General features: G+C 41.8%; 1 protein-coding gene across 1 annotated transcript in view; it reads left to right on the forward strand.

Annotated features, from left to right (window-relative positions):
- snd1 (staphylococcal nuclease and tudor domain containing 1) overlaps nucleotides 1–22,662 on the forward strand; it is a 181,060-nt gene that overhangs the window by 33,610 nt on the left and 124,788 nt on the right. The window contains exons 11-15 of the mRNA XM_034133336.1: nucleotides 2,744–2,845; nucleotides 11,239–11,339; nucleotides 13,937–14,047; nucleotides 15,649–15,721; nucleotides 21,193–21,334. Of these exons, the coding sequence (XP_033989227.1) occupies nucleotides 2,744–2,845; nucleotides 11,239–11,339; nucleotides 13,937–14,047; nucleotides 15,649–15,721; nucleotides 21,193–21,334 (529 nt within the window). The remainder of the gene's footprint in view (nucleotides 1–2,743; nucleotides 2,846–11,238; nucleotides 11,340–13,936; nucleotides 14,048–15,648; nucleotides 15,722–21,192; nucleotides 21,335–22,662) is intronic.

The raw sequence follows: 22,662 nt of genomic DNA on the forward strand, positions 1-22,662 counted from the left end.
GCCCCTGCAGCCCTGCGACACTGTACAATCCAGCTAGCGTCATGCCTATGCAATAGTCAAAGATGATTCCTGAGCTTTAGCTGGTAATTTGGAATGAAGGGGAATTTACCCCAAATAGAACAGAACTCCCCCCGAGGGTAGAGAGAGCAAACTGTTGTTATTGGGTCACGGTTGAGACATGGCAGCAACTCTCTCTTCTCTCTGTAACCTTCCTGCAACTGCACAAAAATAGTTTTAAGGACAGTGTGCACACACTTTGTCTGAGTTATTTAATAATGGTAATGTCTGGTTATATCAGTCTTGAGAGTGAGGTTGAAATTGACTGGTTGCTTTTCATATACTTGTTAATTTAGAACCTCTGTGTACTTTTTGTTAGATTGACAGTGCATTCATTCATAACTGTATGAATAATAATAATAATAAATAAAAAAGGGAGAAGGGGTCGGATTAAATAAGTGTAAACTTCTTCCGACCCCTTTTCGGACGTGTAATTAGCTAAAGCTTTGTTGTTTATTGTTTATTGATATCAGACAATGATACTGCAGATTATTCAATTATTAATTAAATGTTTCGTTTTGTTATTGCATTCATTTGTATATATATATCATGTCTGTATCACCTTTTGTTTCATTTGTATTTTCTTTGGTTTTTACACGCTCGAAAAAATAAATAAACTAAACTAACTGTAGGGAAAGTGACCCTATTGTAGCTTCAACAAAAAGCACACAAGGCCCATTGTGAAATATCGGGCAATCAATGGTCATCATTGATTCCCATGTCTGCCTATGTTTTCCAGTTGTAATATTTCCTCTCGTGGTCTCATTTTCTTGTTGTCTGACTCGTTCACCTTGTTGTCACTCAGCCTCGCTCCATTCCCCCAAGACCTATTCAATGATGGAGAAATACCTATTGTCCTGCTTGTCTGCTTCTCCGCTCCTTGTGCCTAATTGGCATAGAGTATTGGCATTTACACTCTTCGCCCTCAGTGACATGGCTGCCTTTCCAGCGTGAAACAGCTTATTAGTTAAAATGATTTTTCCCTCTCCTCTTTGGCTCATTCTTTACTCTCCATCCGTTCAGGTTATCCCGTTGTTCTGACAAGTAATGGCCTCTCCAATTGAGTACTACCATGACTATGCAATGACTATGTTTCTAAAAGCCCCTCAGGATGCAAACGCACCACCATCCCAACGAATGACATTAAGATGATATGGTCCAAAGGAAGGGTTTCATCCGGGCAGTGCCAGCTTGGTGTAAGTTATCCTCATCCCCAGCAGTGGACGGTTAAGTCCGCAGCTCAGGCACAAAATGCAGGAATCCTGGCCGCCAGTGCTCCTAAAAAGGCCCCATCATCCCACCGCAACTGACTTTGTAGGGATGAAAGACCCTGACAATAAGCCCCGACTGACACAAAATGGAGGACATCGGCTCTTGGCTGAGCGGTGGGGGATTTCCGCTGGCCATGTGTGAGATTAACTCACCTCCGAGGCTCCGTGCTGTGCTGACTCCGCTCGTGAAAGTGCAGAATGATGGCAGGGAGGGAGAAAGAAAAGAAAGATGGAAAGCTATTAAACGCAAAGGTTATTACATTCCTGCCAAGGTTAAAGGAACTGGCTGGTGAATTTGGCAGCTTGCCGAGCTACTTTACCATGGCCAAATCCAGCAGGCATGTTAAGACTTACTCCAAATATTAACGGTCATTTAGAAGGAAAAATCGTCACCGAGACACTTCTGCGAGTAGGAATTTATGTTTGACACCGACGGAGCTTGTTGCCACCAGATTTATCTTAAACACCTTAATGCTCGAACATACAAACACATGCTCACACACCCTGTGCTCCCCATGTGTTCCCCCCCACATCCATCAGCCCAGCTGTGTGCCACACCTGGCGGCTCTGAACAACTGGAGAGGCATTAAAAATGAATGGAAACCATTGAAGAGAAGAGGAATTAATCCCACCCTGTGTGTTCTCTTGGAAGAGTGTTACTCGTGTTTGTGTGGCAGATAATGATGGCGGTAATAGAGGAGTGTGGGAGGGGCAGGGCTGGCGAGCACACTGGTATTGTCATTCATAGCCTCATTCGTCCTGTTAGCGCCTGTCGTTTATTTCCCCACTGCGTCATTGTCGTTTGCTGTATTATTATATTGTATCCCTCCCCTACAAAAACGGCACCTGTCACCATGTGTGTGTGTGTGTGTGTGTGTCTTTACACTGGGAGCAACACAAAACCTCAGCCTCCTTTTTGGAAATGCAAATGGTATCTATTTGTGGCCCGCTCCTGTCAGAGAGTGGGTGAGCGTATTGAGGGAAGTTTTTGTCTGCAGCTGTGCCAGTGTGCGCGTGGCTACATCTGTGTATGCACGGTGTGTGTGTGTGTGCACATGGTGTTAGCTCGCCTTTGTGCATCACTTTAACACAAAGTGTCTTTGGCTCGGATGCTTGAATCTGTGTCCTTGGTAACAGTGTACTTTGATTCATTTTATTTGTCTGCTCTGCGGCCAGTCAGTATTGACGGCAAGAGTGTTTGAGAGAAATGTCCTCGCTGTCATAGGGCTGTGTGTCGATCTGTGTGTTTACGTCTGTATGTGTGAGGCGAGGGTTGTATTTGTGTTTTTATGCATGCTTCCAACACGTCTGAAACTGCAGCCAAAATGTTAAGCCACGCATCTTTATGAATAATCTTTATTTTCTCTCTCTTTCTTCTTCCACTCTCCTATTTCTCCTCTATCCTCCCCCCTCAGGAGAAGAACAAGGACAAAGACAAACGTTTCCGTCCGCTCTACGACATCCCCTACATGTTCGAGGCCCGGGAGTTCCTGAGGAAGAAGATCATTGGTAAAAAGGTAAGAACCACTGACAGAAATTAAAAACTCCCGAACACTTGTTGGCACCTCGTGTGTTTGCAACTTGATTTGCCTCTAATCAGCTTACATTGAATAAACCAAAAGAGGTATTCTCCCAGTGGCTCTACATGCGCTCAGACACCCTTTCCCCCCCGCACCAGTAGCCTCACCCACACGTTTCTGATGCCCTTAGCTAGATATCTATTTCTCTCCCTCTTTCAGTTTGAATACCAAGTACCCTTGGTAGGTACCCCGGGGCTCGGCATTGGCCCGGGTTCACCCTTTAAACAAGCAGTGTTGATTTCCCCCTCTTGTGTCTATTGATCTAGTGAGTGTGTACACCTAGAGGGCTGCTATGATTTACACACATCTGACCTAGCAGAACCCAGCACTGAACTAGAGAGCACTCGGGACAAAAACCACCGCTTGAACATCTTCCCTTTTTTGTGTACAATTCCAATAAATGAACTGTGTGTTGAGATTGTTTGTCTGAGAGAGCTTAAGAATCTAAATGAGACTTATTGCTTAAATGGTTTAGGTACTAAGGTACTGATTTATTACCAACTCGGTCAGTCGCCAACTTCCCCTTAATCAGAAGACCTCTATTAGTCCAACAGAGGGGACATTTACATTGTTTACCGCACAAGTGAAGAGGCAAAATATGAGTTAAGAGGCATGCATCAAATATTAGAGATAGAAATGACAATTTACAAAGTACCATCCATGTGGACAACAATAAGAACAGCTACAGTATTTACAAAATAATGAGTGTAGAATGTAGTGTGATGGCAGCCAGATAACAGAAGTGAAAGTAAAAGTATATATTGCACAGTTATTTTATTTTGTTACAGTAGCTGAAAAGTCCGACTAAGAAATAGCAGCCAGTGAAATAATTATCATAAAGCGGTGTGTATTCTTGTATTAATATCACTCTATAAGCACAATATGTTATGTATTGTATCTTTTAAGTGTGGCTGTCTCTTCACACTGAAATGCTCTTCAGGTCCACTACAGTGGACATACTGTCAAATCAAAAATAACAATAAATCTTAAAAAGTTTAAATTGCAAGATTTCTTTTTACTCGTACACCAATATGTGTGGTGGTCTATCAGGGGGCCATGATGGTTGTAAAGTCTGACTCTAGCAGGAATATATTATATAATTTAATATTTCAAAATAAAGTTTACCAGTGCAAACTGCATATCTTTTTACGCCTGCGTCCTTAGTAAATCAAAAAATCATTCCTACATTGTTGTCATTGAACATACAGCGGCAGTAATGGCACAGGGAGAGCAGGCGGCATGCCTCCAGCTGTTGTCCACTGGCTGAGTTGAATGATAGTTTATGTTTTGCAAATAACAAACTCAACACTTGTCAGACTCAGAGGACACATATTATAATGGGGACAATTCTGGAAACGATTGGAATCTTTCTTGCACAAACATGGAAATGGTTAGTAAGCAGATTGATGGGAAACTCTGTCAAAATGACATCTGTTGTCAGGAGTTCTCATATACTTACTTATTTATCTCATACATTCAATACTGTTTTGCAGCAAGTATTATATCTCAGGTTTGCACCTTAAACCTCCACAAATCAATTGTTTCTGTTGAGCTGAGAATATACAACACATTTTAGGGCTCCAAATACATTAGACGAAACAAATCTTCCCATTTTACACACTCTAGCAATTTTACAAAGTATAAAAGAAAAGCAAAAAAAAACATTTGCAGCGTGATAAACACAAAAACATGCACCCACTCAGAGCCAAAAGCCAAGAGAGTTCCTTTTGGCATTGAGTACAGGAGTGAGATTCATGTCCCTGTCCCAGCCTCTCATCACACTCATTTTAATCATCCTCATTAATGCTTTTTTAATGACAGAAAATTCAGCCGTGAGCCGGCTTTTGACAAGTGAAGCGGGAATAATGATTCGGCTGTTTATTTGTGGTGTTTGTGTTGGAGGGATAATGAGTGTGCGTGTGATAGGGATAGGCCGACTATGGCCTTTGAAAGGTGTAGAAATGCTCTCCAAAATGTTCCATTAGCATGATGATAAAACGTGTTTAGCTCAGGAACACCAAGCCTTTTATCAAGCCGTATAATTAGTGTAAAGTACCATTTTGGGCTTGTTTCTAGGAGTGTATCTCTGCACTAAAAGAGAGTGGCTTGTGTGTGGTGGGTGTACATGCATGTAGATGGAGTCGTAAAACATGTAATATATGGGCGTTTAGAGCCAGAAGCATGCATGTATAGACAAACCCACTCCTGTTACCGTGGCCATTAGCTGTGTACTCATGCAACCACAAATAGCATGCGTAATGGATGTTTTATCTTTTATAATACTGCTCTATACACAGACAAACTATCTAGACATCGCTCAGATCAATCTTCGCAGCTTTTATACCTGGTTTAATTTCACAGTATTGCTTGTTTTGCTCTAGGGTGTTTCAAAATCAGCTTGGCTCAAATGTTCATTTCCATTTCTCCGGCGAATTGTTGTTTCAGGTGTTTATCGTAGAGGAAAGTACGCATGATTGTCTAAGTGTCAACATGAGTTAGCGTCATAAGCATGGTAAAAGTATGCGTGTATTTTCCCAGAGTGCGTCAGTGGCCCTGGTTACGGTCTGCGTTTAAATTCATCCTGGATGATGCAGGTAGGAGTGCACTCCATGACATGTCGAGAGATGTGATGAGTGAGGCCAGGGTTGCAGGTAGTGGTCCTCAGGGATCACTGTCCATATGCAGAGTGCTTTGAGTGCATATGGAACCTAATCAGTGTTGTAATGTGTGAAAAACAAACAAACCTCTAAACAAACAGTCCATAAATTACAATCTTCTGTTATCCAATGCCTTTATCCATACTCTACTTGACATTTCTCTTAAGTCCCTTCTCCGTCATTACGCTATGTATACTGTATATGTGCATTTGATAAGTATTACAATTTGGTCTCCCAAGGGTGTGCTTATAGGCTCTTAGTAGGGCTCTTGCCCATTTGCCAGCGGGATAGCTTCCCCCTTCCTCAACCTGAAAAATCAATAACCCAAAATCTCTGGAACGTTACTTTATGGTTGCTAAGACACAAGGCTGAAGCTTCAAATTAAGCCCTTTTGTAGCAGTTAATCATCTTTTTATATCAGAGCCCTTAAAAAACTGCAGATTTGTGAAGGTACTGGCAACTTTAGCTGCTGTTCCAACAAACAAGAACTATTTTAAGAAATAATCACAGGCTCTCTATGGGTGGATGTTGTTTCGCGAGAACACTACTTAACCCCTCCGCGTTTTAATGCTAATCTACGCAACCTCGGCATACTTGTGTTGTCAAGTTGGATGCAGGTAGGTGCACAAGTGTACAGATGCATGTTGCACTACCACCAGGAGAGGAGTTTAGTCGACCCACTTACTGTCATCCTGTCTCTGAACACTAAGCTCTGTAGAGACAGATTTGGAGCAGTAAGCATTAGAAGGAGTCTCTAAGACCACTGAGAGCTCCTCTTTTATCTTTCTTTCTTTTTCTTCTCCGACACAGAACGAGACAAGAGATCTTACCTTAGCATGAGGGTAATTGGGCCTGACCCGGTGGTTTTAGAAGGGAAACGTATGTCGGGTCTGGGTCGTGCATGATCTTTTTTTTTTTAGATTTGCATACACAGGTGTAACTGCAGATCACAAAGGTGCATCTTTGCTCAAACTGAAGGTGACCAAAGCTTACTGTCCCATCCAGTCCCAAGGTTAAGGTAACTGTTTGACCTGCAGGTATTCCCCTACACAATATATTCCATTTCAAAGCTCAGAGACTGCCTAACAGAGCAATACAATGCATGCATTGGAAACAAGCAGATTTCCCCTGACTAAAGCTTCCAGGACGTGACTAGGCATTAACTAGGAGTCTCAGTGTGCTGAGCAAAAGCTCAAAGCCCTAATGCCACCGCGCCGCTTTAGGGGAATAAAGCTACATGCCTTTCTTTTTCTATTAAACCTTCATCTCTATAAGGATGGATGGTGCTTTTGATCTTTTATAAAGCATATCTAATATCCATTTTCAAAAGTCTGCCTTTCTGTATTTGATAGCTCTCTGAAGCAGAAAGGGATTGGTGCAATACGGGGTCTAGTCTTAAAAAGAGGATTTTACAGGTATACTCCTACAACCATACATCAATGATCAATTTCATGTAGAACTCTTTTGAATTAAATTTATACTTTTCTTGCCAGCTAAAAGCTACCATAGCTTTTCACTAACTTATCTTGCACTATTCTATTGTTTTTTTTAATCAGTTTGATTGTTTTCGGTCTCTATGTATATTATATTGCATAGTTGGAGGAGCCTCGGACTTAAGATGTTCATTGCCATATTACATTACATTTAGCTGACGCTTTTATCCAAAGCGACTTACAATGACCAATTACAGGGACATTCTCCCTGGAGTAACTGAGGGCTAAGTGCCTTACTCAAGGGCACACTAGTGGTGGTGTTCCAGGCGGGATTTGAACTCACGACCTTCCGATCTTCAGCCCACCTCACTATCCATTAGACCAACACTACCCCATATCCACACTGTAGCTACTGTGCATATGTCAATAAAGCCTTTGAATCTTTCATTTGATTCTTAGACAAAGTCAAATTGAGAGGACATGTGTAGCCATCATTGAATAAATCATTTTATATTAGTGAAGACTTCTTCTGAACTACCCTGTTAAGGAGACTAAATCTGCACTGTTTCTCTTTTTCCCTTTTTCTCACTGTCACGTCTGTCTGTTTCCCTCTCTCATATATATATATATATCCCACCCCTATTGAAACGGTAGCGTTTGCATGGTGACATAATCCCAAAAAGCTCGATTTGGCTAACTTTATAAGTAGCGCTTCTTGTGCGCCCGGGTCTCAGCCTCAGCAGAAAAAAAGTCCACTGCAAATGTTGCATTAAGCCACTTATCAGGGTTGAGCACATTCGGATAATCCTGCGTGCTCAAAGTGGCTCCTGTTATGCAGCTGCTTGTGTAGTACTGTCAGCGCCAGAGTTCCCCCTCTTATTGGTGGGAATGCGGTGTGTGCAATAAGGTATTTGATCTGGTGTGTGTTTGTGAGACCTCATTCGGGGGAAAGCTTCAGGTGCAAGCAGATGCAAATTATACCTAAGCATCGCCAGGTCCAATAGTTTAAATCCAGATGGGGCTCCCTCTCCTCACTCCTTCCCTCGTTTTATCCTTACCTTGTGCAGTTTTTTCCCCTTCCTGTAAAGCTAACTTCATTGAATTGTCACAGCATGCACAACAGCAACTAAAGCCCCTCATGTCCTAAGATTTTTTTATTCAAACTCTGATTGGCTGATGTCCCCTAGGCAACACCTGCATGTCTAATATTTTCAAAGGTAAGGTACAGATTCTGCTCTTTGATAACAAATTGCTCGGCACCAATATATCCCTTATTTTTTTTAATTTATTGGCAGATCACTTTAAAACATTGCAAAAAATAAACCGCCTGTTGGTGAGAAAGATAAAAGGGATCAGGTGACAGGTGCTTATTTTAGTTTGAAGAAACCTCCTACTCTTTCACCGTATTCTGTCCTGAAAACGGCTCTAGCTGATCATACTGAGCTTTGATTACTGATGTTCACGGTACAGCACAGACAGGCATACTTCTAATATCATAGTTCAGCATAAGGTCTCTGTAAAGGTCTTGGCAATTAGGACCAAATTGTTGAAACTCATTTTTAGCAAGCATTGCTTTAGTAAAAACATCTGTTTATTATTAGCTGTAACCTTTGCATGCATACACCTTGATACGTCATTTTACCATGTAGACAATGCTGTAATGTAGTGTGGTATATTTACCTAAGTATTGTACTTCAGTATGGTTTTGGGGTACTTTGAACTTCACTTGAGTATTTTTATTTGATGTTACCTCATACTTCTACTCCTCTAACATTTGGAAGCCACAGACAGCCACTTCATTTTTGGGGAAAAAAGTAGTTAATAATAATAATAATAATAATGACTTTAAAGATATTGGCTAAACAAAATATGAAAAAACAATGACATATAAACTATAGGTTGAGATATTTCCAGCAGCAGTCCAACATCCACGTTTAACAGCTGTGATGAACCCAATAATGCATCAAAAAAATGTATCCAGTCATTTAACATATGTGATTTTAAAAAGGGACATTATGCAAAATAAGTACTTGTACTTTTGGACTTTGACTTGTAACAGTGTTCTTACACTGCAGTATTTCAAATTTTACTTAAAAAACGTCCACATAAAACTGTTATTACCCGTTCAAACATTTTACAAACATGTCTCCCTGTGCTGTTGTCGCCTCAGCGTAACAAAAAACATTCTGTCTCACACTTGTCCTGCTGTCCTTATCACTCCCCCCACTTTCTAATCCAGCCACTGCCCCCCCCCCCCCCCCCCCCCCCCCGCCTCACGCTCCTCTGGGGGGGTTCTTTATAGATAGCTTCACCTTATCAGGGGATCGGTTAGATGGCCCGTGGAGAATGGGTCTGGAAAGCCTCTAGTCTAACATCGCTTGGTCAAAGTTTATAATCTGTCATCACCCCGCTTAATGGGGAACTACTGGTTTCAGAGCTTCCTGTATTGTTTTCTGCTTGTGGGCTTCAATCTCATCCTGAAATCTGCTTTTTTTTTTGCAAAGGCTTTTTCATTTTTTCCCATTTAATTTCATCTAATGTTGTCCTCTCGAAGCCAACTTGCATTCTTCCTGTTTTTCATTGCTTTGTTTGTACCACTTTTCAATTACCCACGCCTGGCAATGCTCAGCCATTAAACTGAAATGTAACCAAGAAGAGCCCAAATGGGTTTTTTCTCTCTTCATTTGAACGGCTTCACTTTTCAATAAAGCTGAATAGACATGAAACTATGTCACTATAGGGTTACGAGGAAATGAACAGCTTTGATGTGGGAGTGAGGATAACATAATTTCCTTCAAGACAATGAGGATGGGTTATTTGCATGGCTACAAAATTAATGACTTTGGCAACGAGGATATTGCATAATATTCTCCGGCTGACGAGATCACAAACCAATTCTGTTACTGATTGTACGACAGCATTTGAGGGCTATTAATTTACATTACACTGCGAGGGGATATTTATTTTGTAAGCTAATACCGTTAGGATTATAATGCTGTCTCATAAACGTTGAATAAAATGTGTTGGGTTGCATATGCTACTGCTAAATGACTACTTTAAGTATGATTTAGCTAGATATATCCTTTCCTTCGTGAGAACATCAAAAAACGTTCTCAATCTTACACCTTTTCATTTTTGGGCTATAGAAGTTTCCGATACTCTTGTGCATGTATGGGCGCAGTCCTCCATCATCCATATCCTGGTTTATTGTTTTCTTTTCTGTCTGCTCTTGAAAAGCAGACGCCACTTCCAGCTGAACGCCACACTAGGCCACATCTATTCTGCGTTGACAGGAGCTCTTCTCTCCCCTTGCTCCCGTCACCATGTTCCCATCCCGTCCATCTAATGACAAGCCGGCGTCGCTGCGTGTCCTGCTCTTTCATGTCCCTGTAATAGGCCTGTCTGCATTGTCTCTATTTGACTTGTGTCTACGCTTTGATCCACTGCCAGATCCCTACTTTTTTTACATTTGTTTTTCTTCCCATTACACTTGCTTGACTCGTAGATCTTAAACCTCCAATAGTGTGTAGATATACAGCTGCATCCCTGCTGTTAGCGTCGTCTGTCTGCATCTGGGCCACAGAGCAGGCTTTCCCCGTCACATCCCTGCGGATATACACACACACACATACACACACACACATACACACACACACATACACATACACATACACATACACACGAGTGACAAAAATGCATCTTCAGGGTGGGTGGATTGGAGTCCATCCCCAGGGAGCTGCGCAGTGTAGGGTCATTTGGGTTCCATCAATGTTCCCTCTGTGTGTGTTTGTGTGTATTGTCCCAAACACCCACAGTGTGTTAATAGCGTTCCCCTAGGGATATCTACAGTGCTCCATGATGTGATTCACACTGACTGGGGATGACCTTGAGAACTAGGACACACACACACACACACACACACACACACACACACACACACACACACACACACACACACACACACACACACACACACACACACACACACACACACACACACACACACACACACACACACCACACACACACACACACACACACACACACACACACACACACACACACACACACACACACACACACACACACACACACACACACACACACACACACACACACACACACACACACACACACACACACACACACACACACACACACATTTTACTGTTGCTACTCTGTTTGTCTCAGTACTTGTTGCATGTTTTTTGACTTCTCTTCTCTTGCTTTGATCCTTTAGGTCAATGTGACAGTTGATTACATCAGAGCAGCTACCGGCCCAGGAGAAAGCACCCCCGCATTCTCAGAACGCACCTGTGCTACAGTCACTATTGGCGGCATGTAAGTACCACACTGAATAATCAACTTTCATTAAGTGTAGTCTATTCAGGATATTTCTCTATTTGCTAATTGTAATTATAAAAAATAAATAAAATATACTTTATTGATCTGAATTTGAGACATTTTCTCATCACAGCAGCAGGTAACAAGGCATTGCACACAATGTGAAAAGTACAAAAACACAGACATAAACATAAAATATTAACATCTCAAAATAGAAAATAAAACGGAACTTAAAAGTAAATATAAACATATTGACCAAATGAAGGGCCAGTTACAGCTAACAAAATATAAAAGTAGGACATTATTAACATTGATTTTGATTTAATATACCATTTCTTGCACACTCAATGTACAAGGTATAGTGTAAAGACATTTTACACAGATGGACATCTTATGGTAATGATTAAGAAGAGCTCACTCTTCATGTAACTCTTTATATTTTGCACTATTTTGTTGTACAATTGAACTTTCTTGTTTATTTTCTTTAGTATATTGTGTGTTGCACTGTTAGAGGAGCCTCAGACATTTTCGTGGCAATCACCTGCACTGTGGCTATTTGATAATAAAGCCTTAGAATCCTTTTGAATCTTAAAAGCACAACATATAGGGTTTCCCTTAAAACAATGTAAAGATAATAACAAAACGCACCCCTCCGGGTCCCCAATCTTAAGCACCCATGCTAGAGGAAATAGCATTATGAGACTGCAACCAAAACAAATCCTACATATTGTGCCTTTAAAACTTGAATTAAGGTTATGTTACCAATAAGCTGCACTTGCACGGATATCATACAGCATCTAATTGTCAGCGTCGGGGGCTTCAGTAGCACATTTATTTTAATTACAACAGCTGTGTCCCTTTTGTAAAACCTAATTCTTCAGATGTAAAACAACATAAAATAGACAAAATTGTAAATGCTCAGAACTTGTAATCTCAGCATGAATCACAAAGTAAGCTGAAAAGGCTTCTTTGTGTTTCCATTTTCACAGGAAGTGTCGCCTCAGTGCAAGCAATTATTTTCTATCTACAAACAACCCTTTGAGGGAATCTGGTTTATCTGTCAGAAACACAGACTTTCCACAGTACCACAGATCTTCTGTTATTAAAACTACTCGGAGGTTTCAATTCAATCAAAACCGGATGGAGGAGCTTTAATGCCGCGTGACTTGAAATAAACCATCAGAAGTCCGTTCTCGCCCCAAAAAGTAGTCAAAGGCCACACGTATCTTCTGCGTTCTTCTGTCTGTCTGGCTCGATGGCACAAAGCAGAGTTATATGCGCATGATAAAAATGGATCCCTGTTGGTCATCAACAGTCATGTATCTGCATGCATACACAAAGGTCAGGACCCGACCTCGTGACCAGTCAGTTCCTCCCCAGCATTAGCCAGCTGCACCCGCCACTCCGCTCCACAGTGAACAGTTGGCATGCACCCCCCATGAAGGCTGAGGTCAGGGGGGCAAATGTTTTCAACCTTTTACGTCATATAGTGTATTAAATATATAATTTCTCTGCTTGTGGTAAGAGAGTTAGTTCTTGGCAGCGCATCTATGAGAAGAAACGGGCTCTGCTTGAGATTCATTAAGCTGTGTGAAGTGATAAAGGTTAACCAACCAGAAGAAGACAGGAAGTAGGGGTGAGCGATATCACCCTTAAATCATTTCACCACATTTGTGATTATTCTTGCAATCACCGCTCGATTTACAATATGCCAACAATACTGAGTTTTTAAAATAATGAATTATTAATTATTGAAGGACCCACACAATTTCATTAGAATAAGTCTCTAAAAAATAAAGTATATCAGATGTTATAGTTTTGTGTCCACATTACAGAAACAGTATGCCTCAAATATTCTATCAATCTCTGTTTTCAATAACCGTTTCTGTACTGTAAGTGCACATTGAATGTTCTTTTAACCTCCATAATATTTATATATTTACTATTATTTTGTTAGTTTTGCTTTAAATGATTTGAATAATAACTGTATTATATGCTGGAATACCCCAAACAGGAAGTCCTCCCTGTATTATATCCCATACCCAATGATTCAAAATGTCCTTTTCTCATTTATTTCCGCTCTCTCTTTTAAACAACAAATCAAGTGTACCAAGTGTTGATGTAGGAAAAAGGTCAGAGAAAACATTTGATTCGAGACAACAAAGTCTATAATATCATCATGCCTGCAAAATGGAGACAGAAAAATGCACTCAATGACACAAACTCACTTTTGAAGAGTTTACTTCATTCCCTTCATTTCTTTTGTCCGCACATCAACCAGAACATCGATGTCCAAGGGCTAGCCACTAAGTGCTGCACTAAGTACAACAATACTCTCCTCTTTCTGCCCTTCATCCTTTCTTCTTCAGTACATCCATAACGCAGCGAGGAAACGGTTAGTCAAGTGTGCAATGTCAACATTTAAGTGACCTTTGTTCATTTGCTAAGCCACCGTTGGGATTCGTCATGGTTTTTCTTCCCCCCGTTGAGCTGGCTTACTTAGGATTCAGTGTGAAGCCGAGCCGTTTTGCTTGTTGGTTTTTATTAAAGTAATCTCTCTCTCTTTCCCCCCCTCCCCCCCCCTCTTCCTACAGTAACATAGCGGAGGCTCTGGTCAGTAAAGGCCTGGCCACATGCATCAGATACAGGCAGGATGACGACCAGCGCTCCTCCCACTACGACGAGCTGCTTGCCGCAGAGGCTCGGTGAGACACTCACACTCACACACACACACACACACACACACACACACACACACACACACTCACACTCACACTCACACACACACACACACACACACACACACACACACACACACTCACACACTCACACTCTCACACACACTCACACACTCACACACACACACACACTCACACACACACACACACTCACACACTCACACACTCACACACTCACACCATCTCCCTTTCACCTGAGCCTTAAAGGCAACATTTTGCACACTAATCTCTTACACAAAACATTTTTACACAATCACTCTGCCATCCACGATTTCTGCATGACCTTGAAAAATGTTGCTCTTTGGAAGAGGAAATGAATTGTTATGACCTTGAGGCTTTTTTTCTTTCAATTACTTTTGCTATTTCATCCAACATGGCTCAGGAGAAGCAACTCTAAATAATAATTATTACTATATAAATATTATTACAGGCACCATCATAGGTCACAGCTCATCACAGATCCACAGAAAAGATGTTCTTGCTCTCACACATGCACACATCTTTCCCTCTTTTTTCATTATTTGATACATATAAACATACATGCCTATACATGCAGCTTCCCAAGCGCTCTATCAGAGGCTCCCTTTACACAGGCCCTATGAATATAATGATATGGAGGTGCAGTGGAGAGATTTAGTACAGGCTTTATTGCTCTGCTATAGATTAAGATCTGCTGGCTATAGGTAGAGCAGATGCAGCCCCAGCCTCCTTTTATTGGACTCTCCCCCCCCTTCCTCCCATGCAGTGTCACTGCCCAGCCACCCTCCTTTTTCTACTCTCACCTCATCTTTTTTGTTGCACATTTTGTCCTTATTTCTCCTCCTTTTTCAATGTTGTCCTTCTTTGGCCTGGCTCGCCTTCTGTGTCTCTCCCACTTCTCTATCTCTCTTCCTCCCCCCCCCCCTTCTCTCTGTCCCTGGCGAGGTGTTCTTAGAGTTGATGAGAGGTTTCTGTCTATAGCCTCCATTTGTATTTTTAGTTCCCGTTGCACGAGGTCAACGACCTGCAGTCTTCAAGAAACCTCCTCCAGGCTATTAAACACGCTTATATACACGCTCTGCATAAATGCACACGCTCCATCATAGAGTCAATGACCTGCTTCCCAGTGACCCATAGGTGGCATTATCCCACCCCTCAACCACAGTGGTCATCTTCATCTCAGCCGGCCCTTGAGGCTTTTTAAAGCGCCGGTCACTAGCACCAGTGATCATCGCTAAAGCCCTCGCCGGCACTATACAAGCAACCCCTTTCTCCCCATCCTTCCATTCTAACAATAATTTCTTCTTCATCATAATTTCTTCTCCACCATTTCCACTTTCATCTCACGCCCATAGATTATCTGGGTGGGGAAAAAACCCTCCCCCTAGCACTTCCCGTAAAGCCATAATGGCATTTCAGCTGTAGGGGAAAAAAAATGGTTTGAATTGACTTCTTCACAAAGCCACAATGGCTCCCTCTTTGTATCTACAGATATCTACAGCTCCCATTTCTCAAGGTCTGCTTGGCCTGCAGCATTATGCTTTCTCCATGTGTTATGATGATGTTTGAGCTATATTTGTGGTTTGTAGGGCCATCAAGAACGGGAAAGGGCTGCACAGCAAGAAGGAGGCTCCCATCCACAGAGTGGCTGATATCTCTGGGGTAAGTGTCTCATTTGGTTATGTATGCACAGGTTTTCTTACACAAGAGAATAAAAGCATATCCAGGATCAGAATCCTGAAAAAGTTTATTGCCAGGTGTGTTTACACATACAAGGAATTTGCTTTGGTGTATGATGGTGCAAACATAAGAAAATAAATTGTAAGAGAAGGTTACAAATATAACGATTTAAAAAAATATATATATATATATAAAAAAACAAAACTATTTAGCATTACAAAAGAATAAAGACAAGTATTTACATCAAATTTAAATATACAAAAGAAAGGGAAAAAAATGAATATATGACTAACTGTTATATTTTAAAGTAGAGGGCTGTGCAGAGATGTGCAAAAATATATTCAGGGAGATGAACATGGCTCACTGTATTTACAAAGAAAAGGACAATATGATGTGTTACATGATGTGTAACTGAACAAGCATCTCTCAAAATGCACTTTTTTTAAACCATGGACTCATTTACACACTCAACCCCCATGACACTCAAAGATCATCGATGCCCAAAAGCTACCGCCATGTTCCGCCACATGCAGTAACTCTCAGGAGACGATCCATAATCCTCGGCTCACCACCCCTTCCCCGATCCTCACAGCCGGTTTCCTCATCTTACAGAAACTAAGCGGCCTCTAAAAATAATCAGCGCCATTAATAAAACCATCAGCGGTGCTCGGTCCTAGCTTGTTTACGCGTGCCCAGGGGCTTGATGGAGGCATCATTTGGCTAATGAAGCCTGATTGGGAGTGCTCACAAAATGAACATTAGCGCGGGGAACCCATAAAATCTCTCAGTAACAAGTAATGGCCGATTGGTACGCATTGTTTCGAAGCGTGTGTTTGTTCTCACAACCATGATCCCCTTTGTGTTTTCTCTTCATCTCGCGCTCGCCATATTCTTCAATCTTTAAAAGCCGGGCATGTTTGCGTTCAATTATTAATTGCAAAGACACTCCTGACAACAGTTAATTTTCGAATTAAAGTAAAAATGTTAATTTGTGTGTGTGTGTGTGTGTGTGTGTGAAAATGTTCACAAGAGATTTCGTCCTACATGGCTACAGGCGGTCCCAGTACACTTCTATACCCTAGTGCAGTCTTCATGAAGTCGCTATAGGCTGCAGTGTTGTAGCTGTCTAACATTGTCAAACTGAGTGGTTGGCTGAGATGAGCTCACATGGAGGGCAAGGCAGTGTAAATGTGCTGATGACACGCGCACACACACACACACACACACACACACACACACACACACACACACACACCTATAACGGCCATCAATGCTAGCTAGGTAACAAACAATTCTTAGTTTTAACAATACATTTTTTCTCACCAATTCAGTGGCTTTCTGCTGCTTTCAGTATACTGCCAGAATACAACAAATTCCTTGTATAATAAAAAATATGAAAGGAAATGATTGACAACACCCTTTTATTGAATACATGTTTGAACTTAGCAAGCCACAAGTCACAACATTCAAAAAAGCCCTCAAAACTGAACACATTTTTTAAACTTTCTATTGATTGAAAAAAGATCACCAATATTGCAATTAAAATCTCTATTGTGACAATATGACATTGCAATGATATAAAACAACAAAAGTAACACAAATGCTTTGACATTATTTCATTTCAAACCTTTTTAAGAGCCTTTTATACATCTCTCTACTTCCACCAGCCATCTCCTTATACATTTTCATAAGCCACTACATGAGCTACAGTGAATGACTCAAAATTGAACTTGAGAAACATTAGCATCTCATTGTCTCTCCCACAGGAGCTCTCTTGTAGTACTTAGACTCGTAGGCTCTAGAGAGACATTTGGTTAAATTAATCAAGTCCTCTTTTTCTGTATCAAATTGTAGCTCCACCAGATTTGCCGGTCATGCACAAGCCCTGCAGGTTGCTGTTTAAAGTGTCATCAGCCCACGTTGGAACAGAGGCATTCAGCCAAGTTATTAAAGCTCTTTAGCACCAACAGGACTTTAGTGTCCAGCTAATAAGTCCAACACGGCTCTGCATTACCGCTCTCAGATGTTCTGCTGTTCCACATTGTCATCATCGTAATCTCCCTGCGCGTTATTGTGTCAGCAGGGCAGATCAATTCCCGGACCTTGTAAAAAAATAATTATGACAGGGAATTGTTATGCTGACTGAGCAGCCCTGTGCTTTTTCTTCAGGGGTTTATAAGTGCATTTTACACTTATAAACCCCTACAACTTAACTGACCACTTTCTATGTGCAGCAATGAATATATGCAGGGAGAGGGAGGTGCTCAATAATGAACTTTAATAATAAGAAAAAGCAATATATACAACGCCAGACATCTCACTCATTAAAGACTGTCTTAGTACTGGTAAAACGGCTATTGCTAAGAACTGTCTCAAGATTTCAGCACCAGACTATAGACAATGGCTGAATGCTATAGGTTCAGCCATTCACTGTTCTCTTTAAAAGGAAAGGAATGTTTAACTGTCTGTAATCAGATAGATAGAATAATTTCCCAAGTTGGGATAAATGAGTTATTTATCCATCTATCTGTCATAACAGCAGTGTCAAGCAATACAAAAGTTAAACATATTTAAAGGATACAATAAGATACAATTGTAATTTAAAAAAATGTCTTCTACCTTGTTCTTCTACTCTACTACAATTCAAAGGTAAATATTGTACTTTTACTCCTACATTTATTTAATACCTTTAGTGACTTTGCAGATTTGGATTAATAATGTGAAATAAACAACACTTAAATAAGACTTTAGTTCCACTTGGAGTAATAATAATACAATTAGTACTTTTACTCGAGTACTTCTCACACCTTTGGCGGCAAGTATAAACAGTACAAATTAAAATCAACATCAGCAAGTATATACAAATTCACAATAGAAAGGACATAAATCAGTATGCAAGTAATACACAATATAAGGAAAATATTGAATAAATTACCCTTTAAAGAAAGAAAGAAAAGTTATAAGAAAAAAAACTGTCCAGTAACCCAGCACACACGTTACATTTTAGCATGATTTTGCTGCGTCATGCTTTTCTCCCGGAGTGTGTGTTTGTGTGTGCCCATGCCCATCTAAACCCTCCCCTTGTTAGTGCCAGCCCCGTCAGTGGTGTAGGTCAGTGCCATTATGAGCAGCTCCTCCTCTCTCCAAGTATTCCGTGTGTGTGTGTGTGTGTGTGTGTGTGTGTGTGTGTGTGTGTGTGTGTGTGTGTGTGTGTGTGTGTGTGTGTGTGTGTGTGTGTGTGTGTGTGTGTGTGTGTGTGTGTGTGTGTGTGTGTGTGTGTGTGTGTGTGTGTGTGTGTGTGTGTGTGTGTGTGTGTGTGTGTGTGTGTGTGTGTGTGTGTGTGTGTGTGTGTGTGTGTGTGTGTGTGTGTGTGTGTGTGTGTGTGTGTGTGTGTGTGTGTGTGTGTGTGTGTGGTGTGTGTGTGTGTGTGTGTGTGTGTGTGTGTGTGTGTGTGTGTGTGTGTGTGTGTGTGTGTGTGTGTGTGTGTGTGTGTGTGTGTGTGTGTGTGTGTGTGTGTGTGTGTGTGTGTGTGTGTGTGTGTGCTAATGTAATGAGCATTCGAAAAGGACCAAAATAGCAACATTGCCCCCCTTCCTTTCCCTCTTTCTTTTCCCTTTCTCCTGTGCTACACGCCCACACACAACTGTACACGTGCAGCCCCCCCCCCTCATAGAAATACACACTACCATACGTCAGCATCCTTCAGCTAGGTTTGCTGAAAGGGATTATGTACATTGAGTGGGATGCAGTCGCAAATAGCGCAGAGATAGGTTTATAAACGTACGGTGTCGGAGATGAACAGAGGTGGTGGGAGGAGAGTGGATAAAGCACTTGACTCACCTCGTACCTCTAAAGGTTGCATAATGAGGTCCTCTCTCATGTCTCTTCCCTTTTTTTTTTTCTTGAACCAAGTTAGACTGCACGGCCCACTCACTGCAGGTGCTGTGAATGTGTTTGTGTGAATGTTTGCTTCTGTTGTCTCCCACTCGAGAGGCTATTTCGGACCGCAGTGGGTGGAGTTCAGGTGGCGCTTCTTATGGCTAAAGCACGTACCCTTTTGCTCACAACCGCATGTGTTCTAGTCCCACCGGTGACTCGGGATGCATCTGTCTCTCCTGCTGTTGCTGTTTTCTGTCGTCTATAACACTAAAAAAAAAGAAAACTCCCAAAAATGTCCTATCAGTGATTTCTTAAATCGTAGAGATCTGACTTTCCTTGTTTGAACTTCACTCTGATCACTGACACACGCAGACGCGCACACACACACACTCTTCCCTGGTCCACGACTCATTGTTGTCCCTAAATGCTCACGTATTCATTTCTTTTTTATCGAGACCGAATCTGCCACTGCACCACCAGCTCTGCCTTGAGCATAATTTAGCTCTGCTTGTAATTTTGGCACGGGCACAACACAAAAATCTAGTGACTCACCGTTGCAGACGGAGGCAGGAGGGGAGAGCATTTATTTTTGATTGCACAAATTAGCAGACGTGTCACAGAGGAGCGGAGGACTTCATTAGGCCAGAGTGAGATTTAAAGATTCCTGATAAAAGCCCGCAGATCCCGTCGTCAATTAACATATTAAGTTTGTATTTTTTATTTTGTCTCATTTCATTCATTTGTTTTCTGTCGGTGCTGTATACGTGTCACACATTTGGTATCAAATGTTTTATTTTTGTCTCCAATAACTTGAAAAACTCAATTTGATATCCACGTAGTTTTCTTTTATACATAATGAATGCATCTGATATCAAATATTGTTCACAACCGCCAGGGGGGCGTCTTGCCGTCATTTGACGGCCTTATTCAGCTCGGAACGCCCTGAACTCGAGCCGAGGTCGTCCAAAAAAAAATCGCGACGAAAAGGACAAGGACATCCCTCTGTTGGAGGGGCAAAGGAGCCTGGTGGGATTCTTTTCGGAGTATTGAAGATCGTTTCCCCGACATCGGCCTCTTTTCAACTTTTCGTATCTTGGACAACATGGAAAGTGCGCGATTCTGACGCGATGAGAGGTGGAGCACGCGCGTAAACTGCGAGCACCGGAGCCTCGCAGCGGCGAAACTGAGGCTCCGGGATAAACTGTGAAAGAGCCGGCTCTTCTTCTTAGTGAGCCGAGCCAAATGATCCGGCTCACTAAAAAGAGCCGTAATTCCCATCACTAACGTAAAGAGATATTATCTATATGGGATGGTTCAATTCAAGTCACGTGACACAACGTGCTTGTTTTGCCGTGCACAGAGAAAGGTGTCATGTGATCGGCTCTCCTGATCGGCCTTTATAGAGAGCAGTGATCGATCGGCAGAGAGTGAATATCGGCCGATAACGATCGGCGGCCGATCGATCGGAGCATCCCTGATTTAAATACCACGTCCTTATTTACTAGAGAGCGACAAAAGCTTATAAAAGGGTCTTTCTTTAGGCATTATCTAACCTCTTTCTTTTTGTCCATTAGGATACACAGAAAGCCAAGCAGTTCCTGCCCTTCCTGCAGAGGGCCGGCCGCTCAGAAGCTGTGGTAGAGTACGTGTTCAGTGGCTCCCGCCTCAAGCTGTACATGCCCAAAGAAACCTGCCTCATCACCTTCCTCCTTGCCGGTGGGTAGAGCTTTTTCTTTGTCCGGTGTGAAGGTCACTTCTTTCTAACCCGCTCAATCTGTGCGTACAGGCATTGGTTGCTGTTATGTGAAAGTTCTTTGACATATCATTTAGTAAGAAAGTGTTTGTGTGGTGCAAAAATCCTCCATACTCTGACTTCTGCCGGATCAGAGCTCAGGCTTTCCTATCACCTCTCAGCAGGCAGGGCTTACGGGCCAAACAGTGTAGCTGGGTATGATCAGTGCTGGGGTAGTTACTAATGCATTACACATTATAGTTACTTTCCTTAATTATTCACTGCTGTAAGTAACTAGTTACACTACTAGTTACATTACTTTTGGACTACTCTGTAACATCGCCAAAGATGCACCATAAATCAAATAACAACATGAAGTTAAACCTCATTTATGCCAGATCAGCACAAATGCTTAATGTAAAAAGGACAATACTGAACACAGACCGCCGTTTCTGCTCTGTTTCATCATCAGTTTTCTTTTGCTCAGTTTCCATAACACTGGTCCAGGTAGCTGGCAAATGTGTTCCTGTCTGATGGCGGCAGCCCCCCCCGTTACCTTTATCTTGCTCAATATGATTGGGAAAGATGGCGAGATGATTGGGAAAGATGGCGATTCCACCGTCAAAACGGGCAACATCTCCTCCACGATGTACGCTGCGACAAGCCTGTTTATCTCTGCTGTGAGAGTCTGTCTCCTCATCCATGAACTCACGAGTGTAGCGCAAGCTAAAAGGGACGTTTGATTAACTTTTTCTGTACTCCCGTTAAAGTACTGCAAAAAACGAGATAATTTCATGCTTAGTAACTGTAATGTGATTACTGCTGTTATCACCAGTAATGGGTTACTTTTCTTTGTTACAGACAAATGTGTTTTGATTACAGCAGCTCGTTCAACTCTCAGCAGGCAGGACTTGCTGGTCAAAGGCGAAAGCTGATGCACAGACCTCAGACCCCCCTCTTTAAATAACCTCCAGGGTCTACGTGATGCGTGTCCCCTTTAACCTCTCCTTCCCTTCTCTGGCTCTCTGCCAGGTTAAAAAAGACTCATGCTTTTCTCCACGTCTTTTCTGTTTTACCGTAGTGGTCATCTTCATTAGGAGCTGGCCTCCGTGTCTAGGTAAAGAGAGATTTAAACTCCAGACGATGGGCAGCTACTATCAGATCAAATGCTGTTTCAGCTTGGTAAAAACAAGTAGTATTTTTGTATTGTTCCATCCCTATTTTAGGGAAAGTGTCCCTGTCTCAGGTGAAAGTTAATGTGTACCGCTTGGCTTCGTTCAACAGTTTATCATTCTTAACTGTGTTTGTCTTT

Source organism: Trematomus bernacchii, unplaced genomic scaffold (genome assembly GCF_902827165.1).
Source record: "Trematomus bernacchii unplaced genomic scaffold, fTreBer1.1, whole genome shotgun sequence".
NCBI classification, from domain to species: domain Eukaryota; kingdom Metazoa; phylum Chordata; class Actinopteri; order Perciformes; family Nototheniidae; genus Trematomus; species Trematomus bernacchii.